Raw genomic sequence first — 17,348 nt, forward strand, 5'->3', positions numbered from 1 at the left:
CACCGTCGGTTTTTGTCGCTGCTAGTTCTTTGAAGTCAGCTTGGTGTGTTCTGGCCCTAACGGCCATGGTGATGAGGCTTCATTTAATTCAGGTGTGCCTCATTACTTGCCACCTGTCCTGGTTGTTACTGTGCCCGACCGTCCTCTCTCTCACACCCACACCTATCGGAACCTGATGAAAGGCGGCGATTTAAGGGATAGGGTGATAATAATAATAAGGGGGTTGCCGCTGCTCCTTTTACAGTGACTAATTACATTTATTAATTATAAGGTAACAATTTTGTTTTTATACTTCATGCAACACTGCCATATTGTAGCCAGTAGGTTACTGTTGTTGTGACTTGGCCCTTTAATATGGAGTGTGCAACTATTCATCTGTTGAATGTTTTATAATGAACTCAAACATGGCTCTTGTATTTTGAGTCACTAGACTTTTAGAAAACGTTATGGTCATGTACAATCTTTTGAAGCTGCATTTACAGCACAAATAACGGTGTTGGATTGTATACAGTTACCATATACCAAAAATCCTGGTATAAATAATTTTGATTTTGGTTTTATAGGTACCATAATTATTATTACGTTGGAGACCAAAACAAATGTCTGTAATGTTGTCTGTTTAATTTTCAGAAAAAAAGCCAATATTTTGGTGACTTTGGTGTTGATTTGTGAAGAAACCTGTTTGTTTCTAATAATTAGTTTTTGTTTGCATCTAATTAATGCAACCCATACGTATAGCTAATATGAATGTTGTTGTAAAAGATCTCACAGATCAAACACAATTGGTTTTGATAATGACAGCCACAAGGCTCGTCCTTCTCACAAAACTCACTTGCTGCCGCAGGCCTAGACAGTTTCCTACAACTGCTAATAGATATTGAACACACTCAATTAACATCCCACACAGCACACTAGTGATAATTGGGTCGTTCTCCCGACTCCAGCACTACATCTTTGTGATTTCTTTGAGTTTCAGCAATGGAAAACAACTCAAGACGACGAGAAAGGTGGAGTGGATGAAGGGTGGGGATTCAGAGAGAGAGTGAGGTGGCAGGGTGGAGAACTATAGAGAGACTGAGAGAGAGGTGGGCGGGATCGAGAGAGAGAGAGAGAGAGAGAGAGAGAAAATGAGTCAGCTGATATACCTCCCAGTTTCCATGACAACCGGAGGCCTTTCCCACCCACTCTCTCCTTATTCTGTTTCGCTCGCACCCCGGCCCACTCGCTCTTGTTTTCTCTCACTCTTTCCTCCCAACACCTCCAGTTACACAACTCAGCTGTATAACCTCTGTCTGTACCTGTCTTCCCTTTGTTGTTTTTACTTTATTGTTTGACGTCACCAGAATTTGCCATGCTGAAAATGTGATATGTTTTTGATGACGTCATTTAAGCATGTGAATTGGAAAGTTCAGCTTCAAGTTGAAAGCTCTCATTACAACAAATTGACATAAAACTTTATTATTAATGCGGGCATTACTGTAATTACTTAATATCTATGATTGGGTATTAGAGAGAATTTTTTGGTGTGCATATAATAAAAGCATAAAATAATACCAAAAAAATTGTTGTTGTTGAATACTTTGACAAAAGCTTTAAAATGCCAGTTTAAAATGTAGACCAGAATTTCACACAGACCCATCAACTGCTAAGCAACGTGCTAAAAACCACCCAGAACACATTATCAACCACATAGCAACACCCTGACAACCACCCACAACATCCTATCATCATGGAAATGAGTTTTGCATGGATAGGCAGCACAAGTTTAACGTTTTAAGTTCATTGTTCCATTGCTAATGCTGAAAACACACCATCCTCTCTGTTTGCATGAAGTGTCATTCAGGAATTAGTTTCAGACTTTTCATTTTTTATTACCTCACCGAATGCATAAACACACAGGCCTTAAGGTTACTTAGAAGTCTCACTGCAGAGGGGGTTTAGTGGGTGTAGCTCACACACGCACACACACACACACACAGATCTTTGTGTATGTGTGTATAAATGTATGTGTCTGGGCTTGGCTGTGTTGAGCTGGACTCGTGCCAGCTTCAGGCCTTCTCCTCTGCAGCGCGGAGGCCCAATCTGGCCAGCCATTGTTCCTGTGTTTTGTGGAGCTGCTGTACAGCTGAGCATGAGCGCTCTGTACCCTCCCTTTCCTTTCTGTCCCTCGTAATCTCCTTCCTCGCCTCGTTTGCTCTTCCATATTCGTTCCTTATCTCCCTTATACCCTAGATTTCCTCACAGTTTTCTTCTATTTTTGTGCTTCTACAGAAACAAGAGCCGTTAGACGATTATCCCGAGCCTACAGACCTCAAAATCAAATCCTCGCCCCCTCCTCTCCGTGACATAAGCACCCAACACAACGATGATGACCAGACAGAACCCGTGGACCTGTCCCTCAACAAGCCCCGCCTCTCCTTTCCGATAGCCACGGCAACCTCCACCACTGTAAACCTGCCTCCTCAGAACATCACGGCGAGTGCCACCATCCCGGCGGTGCTGTCGCCAGGCTCCATCCTGGCATCCACGCAAGGGGTTGGAGGTCAGCAGATCCTGCATGTCATCCACACCATACCCTCCGTCAGCATGCCCAGTAAAATGGGGCAGCTACAGACCATCCCCGTAGTGGTGCAGTCCTTACCGGTGGTCTACACAACCGTGCCCACAGACGGAGTGGCTACCGCTGCCATCACAGTACCTCTCATCGGAAGCGACGGCCGGTCGGAGGGATCAGGTAATATGGCTGTGTCCTATTGCACATGCTCAGCTGTAGCACTAGCATGAGTTTCCACAACCTCATAAATCTACATAATAGCTGCAATCATGAACCTGTTCTTATTCAGAACCGTATGTAACATATGTTTTTCTTGTAGTTCGTTTCTAGAGCGTAGCATGTGTGTGAATGGACTGAGTTTGACGCAAGAAATGTGTATGTTGTTTTATTTACATTTAAAAACGTATTTTTAACAAACAACAACAACAACAATAATAATAATAATAATAACAACAATAATAAGCTTTAAAATGTCAGTTTAAATTTTTTTTATATTTTAATATTTATTATTTAAATATATTTATTATTATATTTATTATTCATTTAAATATTTTTTTAAATTCTAAATATTTTAACTATTTTAATTGATGCCTACAGCAAGCAGGATGTGAAAGAAAAAATATTTTTGAATAGTGTTTGTACAAATGTTTTTCTTGTAAACAGTTCGGTTCTGTTACCTTTTCTAGAGCGTAATGTGTGTGAATGGAACAGCCTTATAAAACACACAACATATGAATTAGAGCTACTTTGCTGTCAGTCGACTAAAAATGTAATTACATTTATTGAAGTATTACATATTAATATTAAATATTTAAATCAATGTATTAATTTTTTAATGATTTTGAAAGTTTGGGGTCAGTAAGATTTTACTTTTACTTTTAAGAAATACGTTTATTCACCAAATATGCATTAAATTGATCGAATGTCTATTTCTGTTTGAAATCAGTGCTCTTCTGAACTTTCTGTTAATCAAAGAACGCTGAAAAAAATGATCACTGTTTCCACAAAATATTTTGGCAGCCCAGCCATTTTCAACATGAATTATGATAAGAAATGTTTCTCGATCACAAAATCAGCATATTAGAAAGATTTTCAAAGGATCATGCAGCAATAAAGAATGGAAAATTAATTACAATTTCAAATGTGTTTCAAATTTCAAAACATAAAATCTTTACTAATTTCAGTTTTTTTTATTTTAATTTTGATCAAATAAATGTTGCAATTAATGAGCACTAGGGACTTATTTAAAAAACATGAAAAAAGTCCTACTGACCCCAAAATATTTTAACTGTACTGTATTCTGTCATTGGGTTTGGTTATTTAAGCGTGTTTCTATATAATTGAACTGAACGGAGGCAGCAACAGCATTCTTTACTCGTCTCACAGATTTTATATTGTTATATTTATCAAACTGCATCAAAGTGCATAAGACATGGAAATACAAATCTGCTTTAATTCAATGATAAAACTTTCTGTACACTTTATCTTACATAAGATGAAGTGAAGTGACATACTGCCAAGTATGGTGACCCATACTCGGAATTCGTGCTCTGCATTTAACCCATCCATCGTGCACACACACAGCAGTGAACACACACACACCGTGAACACACACCCGGAGCAGTGGGCAGCCATTTATGCTGAGTTGGGGGTTCGGTGCCTTGCTCAAGGGCACCTCAGTCGTGGTATTGAGGGTGGAGAGAGCGCTGGACATTTCACTCCCCCCACCTACAATCCCTGCCGGCTCCAGACTCGAACCCGCAACCTTTGGATTACGAGTCCGACTCTCTAACCATTAGGCCACGACTTCCCCTGGATCAGTTTTGAAGGCCCAAGATCAGTTATTAGAAACTATTTAGAATAGAATTCAGCATTTGTAGTGTTAAATTAGATCAATCTTTTAATGCTTTTAAACCCATGTACTTGTATCATTAACTTCGACAGCTCTCATTATAACCATTTTGTTGAAATCTGAAAGGATTAATCTCATCATTTGACCAACTGTAGTCTTATTTTCCAAATATTGTTTATTCTTTCCTCCTCAAAACTACTAAAAGTCTCATTAAGGAACCTGAATCATTAAATGGAATAGAAGCAGAATCATTAATTACTTAACAATCCCCATCCATATTCAATAGAGTGACATGCTCTTACTCGAGTAGACATGTTCTTGTAGGCATGCGTGAAGTGCCATTGAAAAGCAAGAATGCAAATATGAGCCTGGGATGGATCTTGTCTCCCTTTTTGAAACTGCTGATCATCTGTCCGCCCGTTTCCTTTAGGCGGTCACACCCTTGGTCTCGCCCTCTTGACGTTTCGTGCCATTGCCGTTTATTTATCAGCATACAGACGCTGCTTCATCCCACACATGTGGACGTGCATATAAAAGACACAAAAGATGATTTCAGGGTGAGGCAGATGCAAGCTTAAACTTTTAATTTAAGGAGATAATAAAGCAAATCTTACCGGTCTTTATTAAAAAGCTGTTATTAAATAGAAATTGCTTGGTAAAATGTACACGCTGTTACATGGTTTTTTCGAGGTTTCTGAAGCCTTTTTGTTTTAAACAAACATGTTTCATCAGCTTTTGCCATGTTTAACTTTTTAAGCAGGACAAATTATAAAACTTAACCGTAGTAGCATAGTTTCCCACAAGTACCATAGTTACAATGGTTATTAGTGGTCTTGCTAGGCACTATTATTATTTCTCCGTTTTAGGGGTTTGTTGAAATTCCTAAACCAAAGGATTGAACTTTGGTGCATAATTTGTCCCAAGACGAAACTGTGGTTACTGCGATACATTTTTGAGAGAGGAACCATCAATATTTAGGTTTAAGACTTCAGTTTTCTTCCCAAAAACTTGCATCTTTCCATATTTTACCCCCTCTTCAGAGTGAAATGGTTCGGTCCACTTGAGCCTTTTTCTTCCCATTTCCCTTTTAATCTCACAGCTTTCAACCTCCCCTGAAAGACACCATGCAGGTCTTGGACCGTAATAAGAACATTAAAACACACAAAAAAAATGCTGAATGAATCGTGTTATTTGGGTGGGGACCATCTTCAAAGAGACCGTAAAGTAGATCAGTTTCTTTTGGACTCAGTTTATGGGAAAGCTACCAAGGTGGAGGACGCAGTGTGCTTTATTGAACAGGCTCCTAGCACCCCAAATTGTTTCTAGTGCTTCTAGCTGTATATGAAGAAGGATCTCTGTGTATGGGTTTTAGTCTTTTGAGTAATGTGGGGCAGTTGGGGTTGGGGAGAGGAGACAATTAATGAATGGGCAGCACCCTTCCCCCTTCGTTTAGAAGGTAATCTTTGAATACGCTGGGGTTCCTACAAATCATCTCCTCTGTGGCGGGTTAAAGGTCACGTCCAGATATCTCAGGCCAGTACTTAACTATCCACACCCTGTGTCAATATGGAACATGTCTTTAACTTGTAATATTTTTTCTCTCTTTTTCTTTGTCCTGTGTCTGGATGCCAAAAAACACAAAGAAGACTTCTCGCAAATGTATAATAATGGTCTGAATCATTAGGTCCTGGAAGTGATGTTGTTTGAATTAAACTTTAGGCAGGAAGGCCTTTCTGTATTTGATTTATTGGCTTTTTTGAGAAATGGACTAAATAAATGGACTGTAGTTACACCTTATTTCAGTGGGAGGCTTTTTAAACAATCACAACATATACAGTGGGGTTCTAAAGTATGAGACCACAGATCTGGGATTTAAAAACAAATTCCAACCTGCAAATTTATGGCATCACGTGAAACTCCTAAATGATATTTAACAAAACATGCTCATTGGTAGGGTCTGCTGATAAAAAAAATAAGATCAGCTCTTAAAAATAAGAGATTATTTTCCATTAAAAAAACAACAAAAACATTGGAACAAAAATATAGGTCAGCTCTGTTAATGATGTGCATTCTTACATGCATACAAAAGTGCTCTAGTGGCAACACAACACTATTGAATCCAATTTCCAGACAACATGCAGTTAGATATTCATATTATCATAAAGATCACCTTTTTAAATATTTTGAGCGCAAATGCAAAAACACTGATATATCAAATATTGTAGGTTTTATTCTATTCTAATATATTCTAATATAGGTTTTATTCTATATTTATTTATTTTACTTTTTTCAAATAGCAATTTTTTCTGGTTTTGGTTTGTTAACTGTATATATTAACTGTATATGTATATATATATATATATATATATATATTAAAAAAAATAAATTCACTCAAATTTCTCTTTTTTTTTTTCAGTGCGTATAAAGCCAGGCTCAACCTCTCCAGTCGAGTATCAGTCTGAAAGTGATGCTGAGAGCGGCACAGAGTCTGGATCGGCCTCTTTCAGCACACAAGGGATGGAACCCAGGTGAGAGAGAGTGTCTGCATATCTGAATACATCTGTATATCTCATTGTTGGGATATATATATATATATACACTGCACCACTCCTCTGGACGATTATGTAACCTTCAGCACACTGGAGGCCCATGGCTCTTTTTGCGTTCATTATAAGCTGGATGCATCCTCTTCAGTTGGGTGTGTGTGAGTGTGTGTTGCTGGGCAGGGTTCTCTCTAAACTGGGTGTAAACAATGTTACATAACTTGCAATGTCGTCACACCTTTGAAAGCGGGAGTAAAATGCAAAGAAGGACAGACAGAAGTGGCAGGATAATGGGGCAGGATGGAGAACAAGGTCTTTTGCCGGTGTGTGTATAATTGTTCGGACATGCGGTCAGATGATTGCTGGGAGAGAGAAAATTCGATGGAAATGAGTTGGGAGAAAGAGGGGAAAGGAAGAGGCTGAGAAAGAGAGCGGAAGGAAAGGAGGGGAGAGAGACACGGGCTGAAAAAAAAACATTGCAGGGGGAGGGGGGATTGGAGCGGGAAGGGAAAGGGAGAGAGATCGGCATTGAACTGGAAGCTTTCCAGCTGTATGGAATTTAGATACACACACATGCCTGCTCTTCAGCCCTCCCTGGTGGCCAGTTAGGATGGTTGCACCAGGGGTCGTGCCATGGTGCTATTTACCCATATTAGTCATACTTCTGTGATGCCCCAGAATCATTTTAAGTAGCGTTTTTAAACTGCCAGATTATTATATGTATGCATGGTAATTAGAGGCTCATATTTAATTTTATTGGTCTTATCATTTCAAATCAGTAGAGTTTTTTTAAAAACGAATGTCAGATTTGCTAACTGGCATCCTTCGCACTAAAATAAATAAATGCCATTGCACTTTTAAAAGTAAAAATAAAAACATAGTTAAAATAAAAATAAGTCAAATGTAATTTAAACTAAATTGCAAAAAAAAAATGGTTGTTTCCAAACAGGTTTCTCATCCTACATCTGACAAACTGTAATTGTTCAGACAAACAGGGCGTGGCGATATAGCTAAAAAAATTCATAGTTTTTATATATATATATATATATATATATATATATATATATATATATATATATAATACAATATTTGATATATCAGTACTTTTGCATTTGTGCTCAACACATTTAAAAAGGTGATATTTTTGAAATATGTGATATCGATATAAAATTGTTTCAAAGCTCATACAATTTTTTTTTTACTGTTAAATCGGTACTCATTAAAAAAATAAGTGAAGACAGTGACTACTTACTGCATTTTAGGGCTGTCGCGATTCGTCCTGACTAGTCGATTTATTAAAAATCGTTTTTGCTGCGTCGACTAACCGGCAAAATACCGGAAGTGCCGCATTTCACGGACGAGAATCCATAAAACACATTTTTAGACTATTTTCCAAGGCTGCATGATATATTAAACCCATTTAAAAATCATAATTAAGCATAATTGTGAATGCACAAATGCTATGATTTAGTTAATTATATGCGATGCAGTTCTAATACAGTATATGCTCTTTAATTATTTCCATGCGTGTAGATTAAGTACGTGTGTCTCACAGCAGCTCCGTTCATAATAGTTCCACAGAAACTGTTATCATTTACATGTGGAGCGTCTCAAACTCATCTCTGCATGTTCAATATTAAACAGTAAAAACAATCGTCAGGCCGTCGGCGCCCCCTGCAGGCCTTTGTTGTTATGCGTCATCTACATTAGCTCTTGTTTATAATACATGTATTTTAACAGTTTTGTTCAATAAAACCATATGATTTCTTGCTTTTGATACTTTATTTTAACTAATTATTATTGCATCATTGCTATTATATATGTACTTTAAGTCATTTTAAAAACTATTGTTCACTTAAATCAATTTTTATTACCACAAAAAAAAAAAATATAATTGCAGAGCCCTATGAAATCCATTTTATTTCCAAATTCAGTTTTGTTTTAATTTTAAATTGTCTAATTAATTGGGTTTTACAGTTTTTATCTGTACCAAATTCTGTTTTCCATTATTTTAAAAAGATAAATAAACCATATTGTTAAATGATATTGCGAGCCACCGGAAACTTAATGTTGAGCAGACATTAATATTGGCTTTGCTCAGTTCTGGTATGAAAACATCACAAGCTCAAGAATCATGACATGTAGCAGCTAGAGGTTTGAGCTTGACTTGTTCTCGGTAACACTTGAGATCGTGTATACATATACATATATATATATATATATATATATATATATATATATATATATATATATATATATATATATATATATATATATATATATAAATAAAATGCACGCCTTAGATTTTTTAGCTGTCATCGCACTCTTACCACGAGGGCGTTGCCTTACTGTGGTAAATGATTATTATTTATCTGGCCTAATTAATTTTAGGCTACTTGGCCTGAACTTGCCTTATGTCTGACGTCATTCAGTGTGACGTCTTCATTGCAATCTAATTCTAATGTAAAATTTTCCCTGATATAAACTAACGCCTTACCCTTCCCAGATGAAAATGACAAACTGGCACAAATGCTTGATATGTAATCCAATCAGATTTTTGCATGTGATTTGTCTCCTCAGACCAATTCTAAAAAACGGCATGATTGAATAAAAATGATGGATGCACCGATGCATCGGCTAATAATCGGTAGAGTTTGATAAAGGCAATTATCTGCTCTGTGGATCATTGTGAATTGTTTAAAAACAGCTGATGATCAAGGCCAATTATATTATCCTGTGGAAAAACATGTCATGCTGTAACTTGTGTGTGGAGAAAATGTCTCGTGTAGATTTAGGGCTGTCGAAGTTAATGCAATAATAATGCAGTAACGTAATCTCATATATTTACACACATACACCATAATTAACGCTGGCTCTATAATATGACTCTATGAATCACCCATAGTTCAAGCGTGGGTTGCCAGATCTGTGGTGTTTCCTTTCACCAAAACAGTGTTAATTTCGTCGATGAAGATGAAAAATATTCGTCAACGAACCTTTTTTCTGTGACTAAGACGAGACGTTGCTAAAACTAATATCTGATGATAAAAACGATGGCGAAATTTATGCCGCGTCTTCGTTAACAAGGCGAGACGGGACTAAAATGTTATTGGAGGTAACTTAGGGCTGTCGCGACTAGTCGATTTATTAAAAATCGTCGACTTCATTTTGCAGCGTCGACTAACCGGCAAAATACCGGAAGTGCCGCATTTCACGGACGAGAATCCATAAAACACATTTTTAGACTATTTTGCAAGGCTGCATGATATAATTAAGCATAATTGTGAATTCACAAACGCTATGATTTAGTTAAATAATTATATGCGATGCAGTTCTAATACAGTATATGCTCTTTTAATTATTTCCATGCGTGTAGATTAAGATCGTGTGTCTCGCAGCAGCTCCGTTCAGTAGCTCCACAGAAACTGTTATCATTTACATGTGGAGCTTCTCAAACTCATTTCTGCATGTTGTTGTGAGTTTGGGTTTATTATAACCTTCATCTGGGAACGCAACGCATGCCATTTCATCAGATTTGTGAGGTAAATCATTTATAAATCTACACTAACACAGGAGAATACATCGCAATTTCAAAATAAAAGCTCAAACCCTCACTCTGAGTTTACACGGTTTGATGTCCACATATTCATGTAATTACAGTGGATAGCATTTCTGTCATAAAGAAATGGACAAATATGAAAGATTAAGTGGACATTTGAATTAAATGTTGCTTGGTCAATATTAAACAGTAAAAACAATCGTCAGGCCGTCGGCGCCCCCTGCAGGCCTTTGTTGTTATGCGTCATCTACATTAGCTCTTGTTTATAATACATGTATTTTAACAGTTTTGTTCAATAAAACCATATGATTTCTTGCTTTTGATACTTTATTTTAACTAATTATTATTGCATCATTGCTATTATATATGTACTTTAAGTCATTTTAAAAACTATTGTTCACTTAAATCAATTTTTATTACCAAAAAAAATATATTTACATTTATATTTACATTTATTCATTTAGCTGACGCTTTTATCCAAAGCGACTTACAATTGCTATATATGTCAGAGGTCGCACGCCTCTGGAGCAACTAGGGGGTTAAGTGTCTTGCTCAGGGACACATTGGTGTCTCACAGTGGATTCGAACCCGGGTCTCTCACACCAAAGGCATGTGTCTTATCCACTGCGCCATCACCACCAGAAAATATATATATAATTATAGCGCCCTATGAAATCCATTTTATTTCCAAATTCTATTTTTTTAATTGTATTAATCAAACAGCCTGTCTAATTAATTGGGTTTTACAGTTTTTATCTGTACCAAATTCTGTTTTCCAATAGTTTCTGGATTCCATTTTAATTGTTCCATTAAATTTTAATAATAAAAAGCATCTCCAATTAATTGATTTTATATTTAAAAAAGTATTTTTGCAGAAATACTGCACATTTACATTTTCACCTAAATAAATCCTGGTAAATAATATTTCTGGTAAATACTACTTTAAAGTGTTTTTTGATGATAATTGTATTATTATTAGACTAGAACACGTGGATATGTTGTCATTATTACACTATAATACTGAACTGTGATTTCAGTGATTTGGACTGTGAGATGGACACTTGCTTCTTGCACTCCATGTTGCACTTCACTTTTGCTTTAAAAAAGGATGTCATAGAAATTTAGATTTCATTTGGTTTAATAAAATATTTGTAAGTAAAATTGTAGATTTTTTTTGGGGGGGGGGGGGGGGATTAATCGTTTAGACTAATCGATTAGTCGAAAAATTTGTCTATAGATTAATCGAAATAAAAATAGTCGTTAGTGGCCCTACTGCATTTTACTAAATGAACACAACATTAACATTTTAAAATCATATGTAGTTAAAGGTACCAAAATTAAAATAGAAAAAAGCAACTTTTAAAAAAATTATCTGTATGCAATTTATTTTTATTATTATTGACATTTGTGCTTTTTTATTATTATTGTCAAAGACAATGTACCTTAAAATGTTACATAAATTACTAAAATGTAAGACCATGTAGGCTAGTAAATGGAACACCCAAGAAGGGGTGATTCATTTGAAAACTTATTGGTATCACCGTGCAACAACAATTAACCTCCAGATTCTTGTGAGGAATGTCCAGGAAATGTTTTTGAAAACAGTTTTCATGTTTGGTGCCATTAGTACAGAAATGCCATGCTTCACCTTTAAGAGTTTCGCAATACAAGTTTTATTTTGTCAAATTTGATCACTGTAATCCCAAGAATGTTTGCTATATTAATCAGTTTTACTCATGAAGATGTTTGTACCTGCCTTCACATGCACAAATGCTCCCTTAATCTTTAGATTATCGGATAGGTTTAGTTATGACTTGAACTAGTCACCACACCCTAATAACTAAAACGTGTTTTGTTCTCAGTATGAATACAGATGTGGACATCCAAGTTGACCCTGACTCACCAGACATGAAGAGAAGGCGTGTACACATGTGCGATTATGACGGCTGCAACAAAGTATACACCAAGAGCTCGCATCTAAAAGCCCATCGCAGAATACACACAGGTATACCTAAAGTCACGTCAGCTTTTCTATAGTGCTTTATACAATACAGATAGTTTCAAAGCAGCTTTACAGTGATTAACAAGAAAATAGTGATTCAGTGATGCAAACACAATTCAGTTCTGCTGTGAAGTAGCTCTAAAAAGATAATAGTAAACAGTCATTATTGAGTTGAAATCTGTTTGTTGTTGATTCAGTAAGCTCAGTAACTGTGTAAAGTCCATCATTAAAGGAATGAGTTTAATTAATCTATAAAGCAGCACTGGAGAAAACAGTGATGTCATCATCCAGCTCAAATAAATGTGTGTAAATTATAAAATGTGTATGTTGATTGACAGGTGAAAAACCATACCAGTGCACATGGGAGGGCTGTACCTGGCGCTTTGCCCGCTCGGACGAGCTGACGCGGCACTTTCGCAAGCACACCGGCATCAAACCCTTTCGCTGCACCGACTGCGACCGCAGCTTCTCCCGCTCTGACCACCTGGCACTTCACCGACGGCGCCACGTCATGATGTGAAACTCTTTGTGCCCTCCCTCCCCAGCCCTCACCTCCCTGCCTGCTCCTCAGGAGACATGCATGCCCATCCGGGGGTTCCAAATGCTGTTGACGTCACCTCTCCAGTCTCCAGATGTGAACATATGTGTTAAATATGGAGGTATAAGGGGTGGCACAACCATATTGGTGACCCCTACTGGTCAGAACATGGCTGCAGTTATTTGCCATGCTTCCAGAAGCCACCAACCGCCCGTCCACTGAAGCCCTCCACCGCCATCTCAATGCCTGATCATTAGCCGTTACTTGAAGGGACTACAAGATGCACTGCTATAACTATAACTGAGAATGATGACTGGGGAAGGTACCCCTTATGGTGATGATTCTTTTAAGACAAGTACAGAAAAACATGAGAAAGTAAAGGATTTTATGCAAGATGGTGAGGAGAAGGTAGAATTATGTAATAAATTTGATCATTTTAATGAGATGGGTGGCTTGGAGATGCATCTACAGCTGCCTTGTTGAATTCTTACATTTTATCCAAACCTTTTGTTGTTCTAAATTTCTATACACACGCTCTACATGCATTTTAGAGTCTGTATGTTTCGGTGTGGATGAAAATTGGTATAGAGTGGATTGTAAAGACAGCTGGAGATGTACCATACCCTCTTTTATGGCGCTTTTCTACTGCATGGTACGGCATGGTACAGTTCGGTTCTCTTTTGGGGGGTTTTCCACTGGGTACAGTACCTGGCACCTGGTACTTTTTTCAGTACCACCTCGGTCGAGGTTCCAAGCGAACCGTAACGTTACCAAAACGTGAGCTTGATGGGGCGACACAGAATAAAACAAGTTTTTCAGAAGTCACAGCAGTAGAGGCGGCACAACTATAACTACGTGAATAATCCCACCCACTCTAAAGCGGCACTAAACTGCAGTGGAAAGGCACACTGAGCTGAGCCGTGCCGAGTTGAGTCGTACCATGCAGTGGAAAAGCGCCATTAGTGTTTGCTTGTTTTTCCTTTTAACAAATCAGTTGGGGTCCTTTTCTGATATATACCCTAACCCAAATGAGAAGTAGAGGCAGGGGGCTGACAAGACTGTGAATTTTTTTTTTGGAATTTTTTTTTTTCTTTATTAGTATGTGTTGTCTAAGCATCTTTACAAAAATAGTTTGGCGCAAAAAACAGTATTTTCTTTTTTTTATTGCCATTAATGGTATCTAACAGAATTCACACCCATCAAAAGGTGTTCTTTATCTTTATCTAACCTTCAGATATTATTTCATAAGGCTGTGAAAAAAGTTTGAAAAAAGAAGCATAACTCGCAGGGAAAGGGGGAGCTTACTAAATTGGGGTATGTGTGTGCGTGTGTGTGTGTGTGTGTCTGTGTATAAGCACACTTGTTTGCATATTTGTAAAGAAGACATAATCAGAGATATAATAGTAGAGATGTCTAGATGCATTCTTACTTCTAGCTAATCAGAACCTTAATTGAAGTAAACAGGTTTTCTGAGTTCCTCAGGGTTCAATACTGGGACCCATATTTTTTTGAGGCACCCTGAAAATCCCTATTCGCTCCTAGTTCACAGTGACAAAACATGTCTTAACAGCTCCTGCCCTGATATGCATGATATGCAAAACTACCCCTCAACACCTCCCCCCAAAATGCTGTTGATGTTACTTGATATTAGTGTCAAGAACATGTTGGGCACAGTAAACATAAATCTGAGAAGAGGGTATCTTTGACACATTTCTTCCCTCTAGCTAGCACTCATAACCATGGTCATAATTTCAATTGCTAGCAGCTGATTAAGTGCGTATCAAGCCTTTTTTTTCAGAAGCAACGCTTGTTCGATTCCAGCTTTTGAGAGTTAAATGCATGTCTGCAGCAGCTGCACGACCTTCAGAGAGCAATGCATTCGTAAGATTTTGTATCGTTCTCTCGCTTCAACACAAAAATGTTACTAAGCACATCTTTCTAGAAGATTATATGCATTTGATTGCGATCCTTTCTTTTTTTGAACTGTTCATAGACAAAGACAATGAATAATTAAGATTTAATGTACATACTGTATATAATCTACAAAGTTCTTGAATAAATGTAACGGGTGGATTTCTATTTTTAACACTGACTAGATAATGTGAAATACTCGTTTTCTTTTTATTTTGGTTTCTTTGAAATGTATTTTTTTTTTCTTGTTTTAATCCCTTGAAATGAGTCCCCTATGTGTTGTACACCCCAAAAGTGTTGCATGGAGAGTTTTTTTTTTTTTTTTTTTTTTTTTTGTGAAGTCGGTGAGCATGTCAAAGTATTGATGCCCTGACAGACGTGGCCTATAAACACTGATAATCCACTTGAAATCCATGAAACCACGGCCATTCGTAGCACATGCATGGCCTATTTCCTATTAGTATAAGACATGTTGGTAAAACACATATCTTCATATCATCCTAAATTTAGATTATTCTATTCAAGGTTGGAGTAACATTAGGGGTCGGCCATTTACATTATCAATGTTTAAGTGCCCACGACTGAAATCTGTGACATCCTCATCTATCTGAGCACGTTTGCATTCATCACTTGTATCTGGTTTGTTTAAAATAGTGTGCAACCTTTTGCTCGAATCATGAAAGCGTTTGGGTTTCTTGTGAGTGTATGTGTGCAAGTGTGATTATCATTAAATTCTCTTTTAAACTTTCAGAATCATAGGTATTTTATATTGAATGCAGTAACTTATGGGCCAGTACTATATTACTCAGTGCAATGCAGTTATCATTATAACAAAACAAGTAATGTTATTTCTTTTGTATTTGTACAGAACAAGTGTGTAAAGATCAGCGAGGAAAATGCGAGCTTTTTGATACTGTGAGAAATGGTGTTAAAAGTCAGTTTCCCCAGTACAGTTGTGATTGCCCACTCTTTTTATAGAATAAAATGTTTTTGGTGCAACAAGATGTGTTGTGTATTCTAATTCAGATACAGTCTATTTTGTCTAATTGTTTTGTAACTGATAAAGAAAAACAGGGTATTTCATTAATATGACTATCCTAGTAGGATACTTAACTTATTTTTAGCTTGGAACATTTTGACATGAATATTCTTATAGTAATATGTCCTACTTGATAAAGTCACTCACGCTTATATTAATCTCATTATAGAGTTTACACGCTCATTTTGTTTATTCAAATGCATAAATGATCCAAATAAAACAATTCAGTGTTCAGTGTCTTTGCTGTGCAGCCATGTGGCGGTAGTGAGATGTCCTGCTGTTGTTTCAGGTTCAGTCGTCTGGCGTCCTCTAGTGGTGCACATGTAGTTTATGTTAAAGCACTGTGTGGTAGCCGAGTGCAAAATGTCAGTGTCCTCTTTTAGTGTCTTATCATTCCACTTATATCAAGTAGGTAAATATGTATTATGGTGAAATATTTTATCATTTTGTCAATAAAAATGCCCGGCATGGTCTAACCATTGAAGTCAAAGTCCAACGTTGTAACTCGGTCAGGATTTTAAAGTTCACATTAAGTGGTGCTAGCCCTTTGTTTGTTCCTGAAATTATATTACCCGTGTCTGGGGGGATAAATTATGGTCAAAACACAATCTTTATGACACTCACTTCTCAACTGGTGCAATAATGATTAACACTGACCCTTATACAAGCGATGCGCGTCGTTCTTTACAGCAATTTCCGCAAACAAAAGTCGAAGAAATGACATTTAACCAATCTGAAAAATATTTATTTTATTTTTAAAGACGTGAAACTATCTGACCAGCTTTATTTCTGTCGAGCGGTGCAAGAAGCAGGGCAAGTTTTAACTGGATTAAGCTCAGTTAACACCTCAGGAATGAGCGAGGCTTTAAACATATTCTCAAAAGAGTTTTACTTTTCCTCAGAACAGTAGCACTTACTATGCTTTTAAATGGTTTACATATTTTAATCTCCACAGAACACATGCTGTACTACAGTAAAATGGGTGTTCCCCTCATCAGTCATCGTCTGTTATTGTAGGCTGGATTTAATTCAGTAAATTATCTTGTCATGCAGACTGTAATTAGTATCAATTTTAGCTAAAAGTTGTTCCCCACCCAGTTTTAGTCCTTTGTTAACTGCAATTGTTAATACGATTTTATTAGATTTTTTTACAAGCTGACTCACTGTTTTAACAATACAACGTTTAACAATATAAGTTTGAAAGTTAATAACAAAACAGGCGTGTCTGTTTAATACAAAATCTGGCGAAATTTGGAAACATGTTTTGCCTTCATGCTATATATAAACAATTTAAAACTATATAGCCTTATGTAGCCTATTTCCTCAGCAGTTATGTCTAAGTCAAGGTTA

The 17,348-nt window shown here is 36.9% G+C and overlaps 1 protein-coding gene across 2 annotated transcripts in view; it reads left to right on the forward strand.

The window, feature by feature from the left end:
• Positions 1-15,956, forward strand: part of LOC306856249 (Krueppel-like factor 8) — a 42,103-nt gene extending 26,147 nt beyond the window's left edge. For both annotated transcript variants that reach the window (XM_079395405.1, XM_079395406.1), the window contains exons 3-6: positions 2,272-2,734; positions 6,823-6,934; positions 12,371-12,513; positions 12,849-15,956. In XM_079395405.1, the coding sequence (XP_079251531.1) occupies positions 2,272-2,734; positions 6,823-6,934; positions 12,371-12,513; positions 12,849-13,030 (900 nt within the window). In that variant the 3' untranslated portion in view covers positions 13,031-15,956. The remainder of the gene's footprint in view (positions 1-2,271; positions 2,735-6,822; positions 6,935-12,370; positions 12,514-12,848) is intronic.
• Positions 15,957-17,348: the final 1,392 nt, after the last annotated feature.

This window comes from Barbus barbus, assembly GCF_936440315.1.
Source record: "Barbus barbus genome assembly, chromosome: 36".
Lineage (NCBI taxonomy): Eukaryota > Metazoa > Chordata > Actinopteri > Cypriniformes > Cyprinidae > Barbus > Barbus barbus.